Raw genomic sequence first — 2,593 nt, forward strand, 5'->3', positions numbered from 1 at the left:
AACAATTGCAATTTAATTGTCTCATCTGTATTAGAATATCCACATCTATAGTAGTCGCAAGGCCATGATTGAGGCCTATGACCTTACTGCCAAGAAAGACTTAATGGCTCTGGATAAGCTTTCCCATGAATTCTACTGTCACACTTTCTAAATTTTTAAGTTTCGGACATTCTGATTACAGTGCTGATAAACAAAAAGGCTCAATGGTTCTGTCTCATCTGGATAAGCTTTCCCATGAATTCTACTGTCACCCTTCCTGAAAACCTCCATGGTTCAAACATATATGCAAGGCCAAAGTAAATAGAGGTTACAAAATAACAAATGGGTTCCATAATATCCCAGCTGAGTTCCCAAAATGTTAGCCTCATGAACCCAAGTGTTTGAACCATTAAGAACCCAAGTCCACAATATAGCTCTGCTCGAACATGGGCTCGAGCCTTTTTGTCTATCATGGCCTTTTGCAGCTCCATTTCTTTCAATTGCTCTCTTTTTGAGTCATCAGGATATACTATTGACTGGGTAATTATGTTTTGAATTGATTTAGCCACCTGTCAAACATAAAAAATAAAATATTTTAATGGGGTTACTCAGAATAGCACAATTTTATATTTGTTTGTTTGTTAGGAGGGAATCAAGTGCACCTAACATGATTGCATGAAAGCCACTTGCAGCCTTTTATAGGACATGAGATAAGGACTAACTACAACATGTCATTCCAAAATGTAAAGAGGGACGTTTCATTTGGAGTGAAATATTTCAAACATAATTTAGTTTTTTATTTGTCATTTTGTGGTCAAATTAACATGGTTTCCAATAATTGATGGTTCTTTTCTGTTGAAACATGTTAGTTTCTAAGTTTAATATATTTTTAGTCTCAGAAAAATTGACTGTCAACTTATTTTAAGTAATCTATTAGTTCAGGGAAAATGTATTAAACTAGACTTAAAGTTTTTGGGGATGTATCAATTTAGGCTTCACTTACAAAATAGCACTAATATAGGTTTAACTTTTAAAAGAGGGTACCAATTTAGTCTTGATAACAAAATGTGACACATCATTCATATTAATCCGTTAAATTCTGGCTTCTCTCTCCATATACAATTGAAAGATCTTAACAGAATAATATGAATAACGGGTCACGTTTTGCTATCAAGATCTAAATTGGTACCTTTTGCGTTAAGCATATATTGATGTTATTTTGTACATGGAGCCTAAATTTATACTGTCCTGAAAACTTTAAGCCTATTTTGATACCTTATCCCTAAAGGTGACGAATGCATTAAGCCTAGTTCCTAATATTAGTACATATTATTTTGATTTAGTGTTAAAAAATAAATTTTATCTTTATCCAAAAAAAATCCACTTGTGCATGTGTCCGTTTCCAAAAATCTGTCATTATGTTTGTGGTTTTAAAACAGATATCTGTGCAGAATCCCAACTACGGGTGCTCTGCTTGGCCAATATTGAACGTCTAAGTCGAACCTATTATGCATGCCTACTTATTTTCTTCTTCTGTCTTTCTCCGGCCGAACCAGCACTCATATGATTAATTGAATCACAAAATCCGATTGATATCGCCGTTAAAATTAAAAACGGAAACAAAATAATAACCAGTTATACCTGCTCCTGGCGGAGGAACACAATACTCCTTTGAACGATCACATTTCCACAATGATCCAACGTCTTAGCAAACTCAACACCTTCGATTTCGTTTCCACACTCCTCAACACAGATCTGAACGAACTCATGATATTGAATTGAGCTTTCCTGAATTTGCCTAAGCTTCAATTTCAGCTTCTCCATCTGAGATAACCTCAAGATTTTCCTGGCTTCTTCAACCGATATTCTGAAACAATTTAGATCTATAGCCTCCAATTCCTTCGCCTGAGGCAAAAGAGCTAGTCCATCAAAGCCGATTGGATCTCCACTGATGCTTTTGAGTCTCTCCTTCAGCTTCTCCCCGACAGGCATGGAAAGGAACTTAGTGAGCTGGTTAATTGATCTCCGGTGAAGGAAACGACGGAAAAATCCTCTCTCTGAGGATTCAGACGAGTTGAGATACTCTTTGTGGAAGTTTGATTTGGCTGCATTTAGGGGTACCGTGGGTTGTAATGAGATAGGGGAAGAGATTGGAGATTGTTGAAGAGACACCGCCGTGTATCTTCCCGAGAGACGTTTCCAGAACAATTTACGAAGCGCCATTGATGAAGAAGAAAAGGCAGTGGGCTGAGTTTGAGAGCCTGAAACGTTTTTTTTGGATGAGCTGATGGAGAAAGACGGAGAGACGTCTTTTATAAGGTAGAAATATGAAATATAGCAGGGAATCTTTCATTTTCAATTTCAAGATAAATGTTTTTATTGTTTTTAGGGCGAGGTGAGAAGAATCAGACCTGTTATGACGTTATATTTCAACATCGTCTTTTGTTCTTCAACCATTGAGTGATACCACTAAATTACTTTATTTTTATTGATTATGGTATAATTTTTTCAATTTTTAGATGGATGATTTATTAAATTTTTATACTTTGTTAAATTTGTAATATTTTTTGTTTTATTTATTCATTATTAACGGATAAGGATACCCTAGGTAAAA

At 35.4% G+C, this 2,593-nt stretch overlaps 1 protein-coding gene across 1 annotated transcript; it reads right to left on the bottom strand.

Annotated features, from left to right (window-relative positions):
* Positions 1-200: 200 nt before the first annotated feature.
* Positions 201-2,245, bottom strand: LOC136222854 (calcium uniporter protein 4, mitochondrial-like). The gene is made up of 2 exons (XM_066010552.1): positions 1,621-2,245; positions 201-548 (listed from the first exon to the last, which is right to left on the bottom strand). The coding sequence occupies exons 1-2, from the start codon at positions 2,200-2,202 to the stop codon at positions 201-203; spliced, it is 930 nt and encodes a 309-aa protein (XP_065866624.1). The 5' UTR covers positions 2,203-2,245.
* Between the last annotated feature and the right edge of the window lie 348 nt (positions 2,246-2,593).

The sequence above is a fragment of the Euphorbia lathyris genome, chromosome 3 (assembly GCF_963576675.1).
Source record: "Euphorbia lathyris chromosome 3, ddEupLath1.1, whole genome shotgun sequence".
Classification (NCBI taxonomy): Eukaryota; Viridiplantae; Streptophyta; class Magnoliopsida; order Malpighiales; family Euphorbiaceae; genus Euphorbia; species Euphorbia lathyris.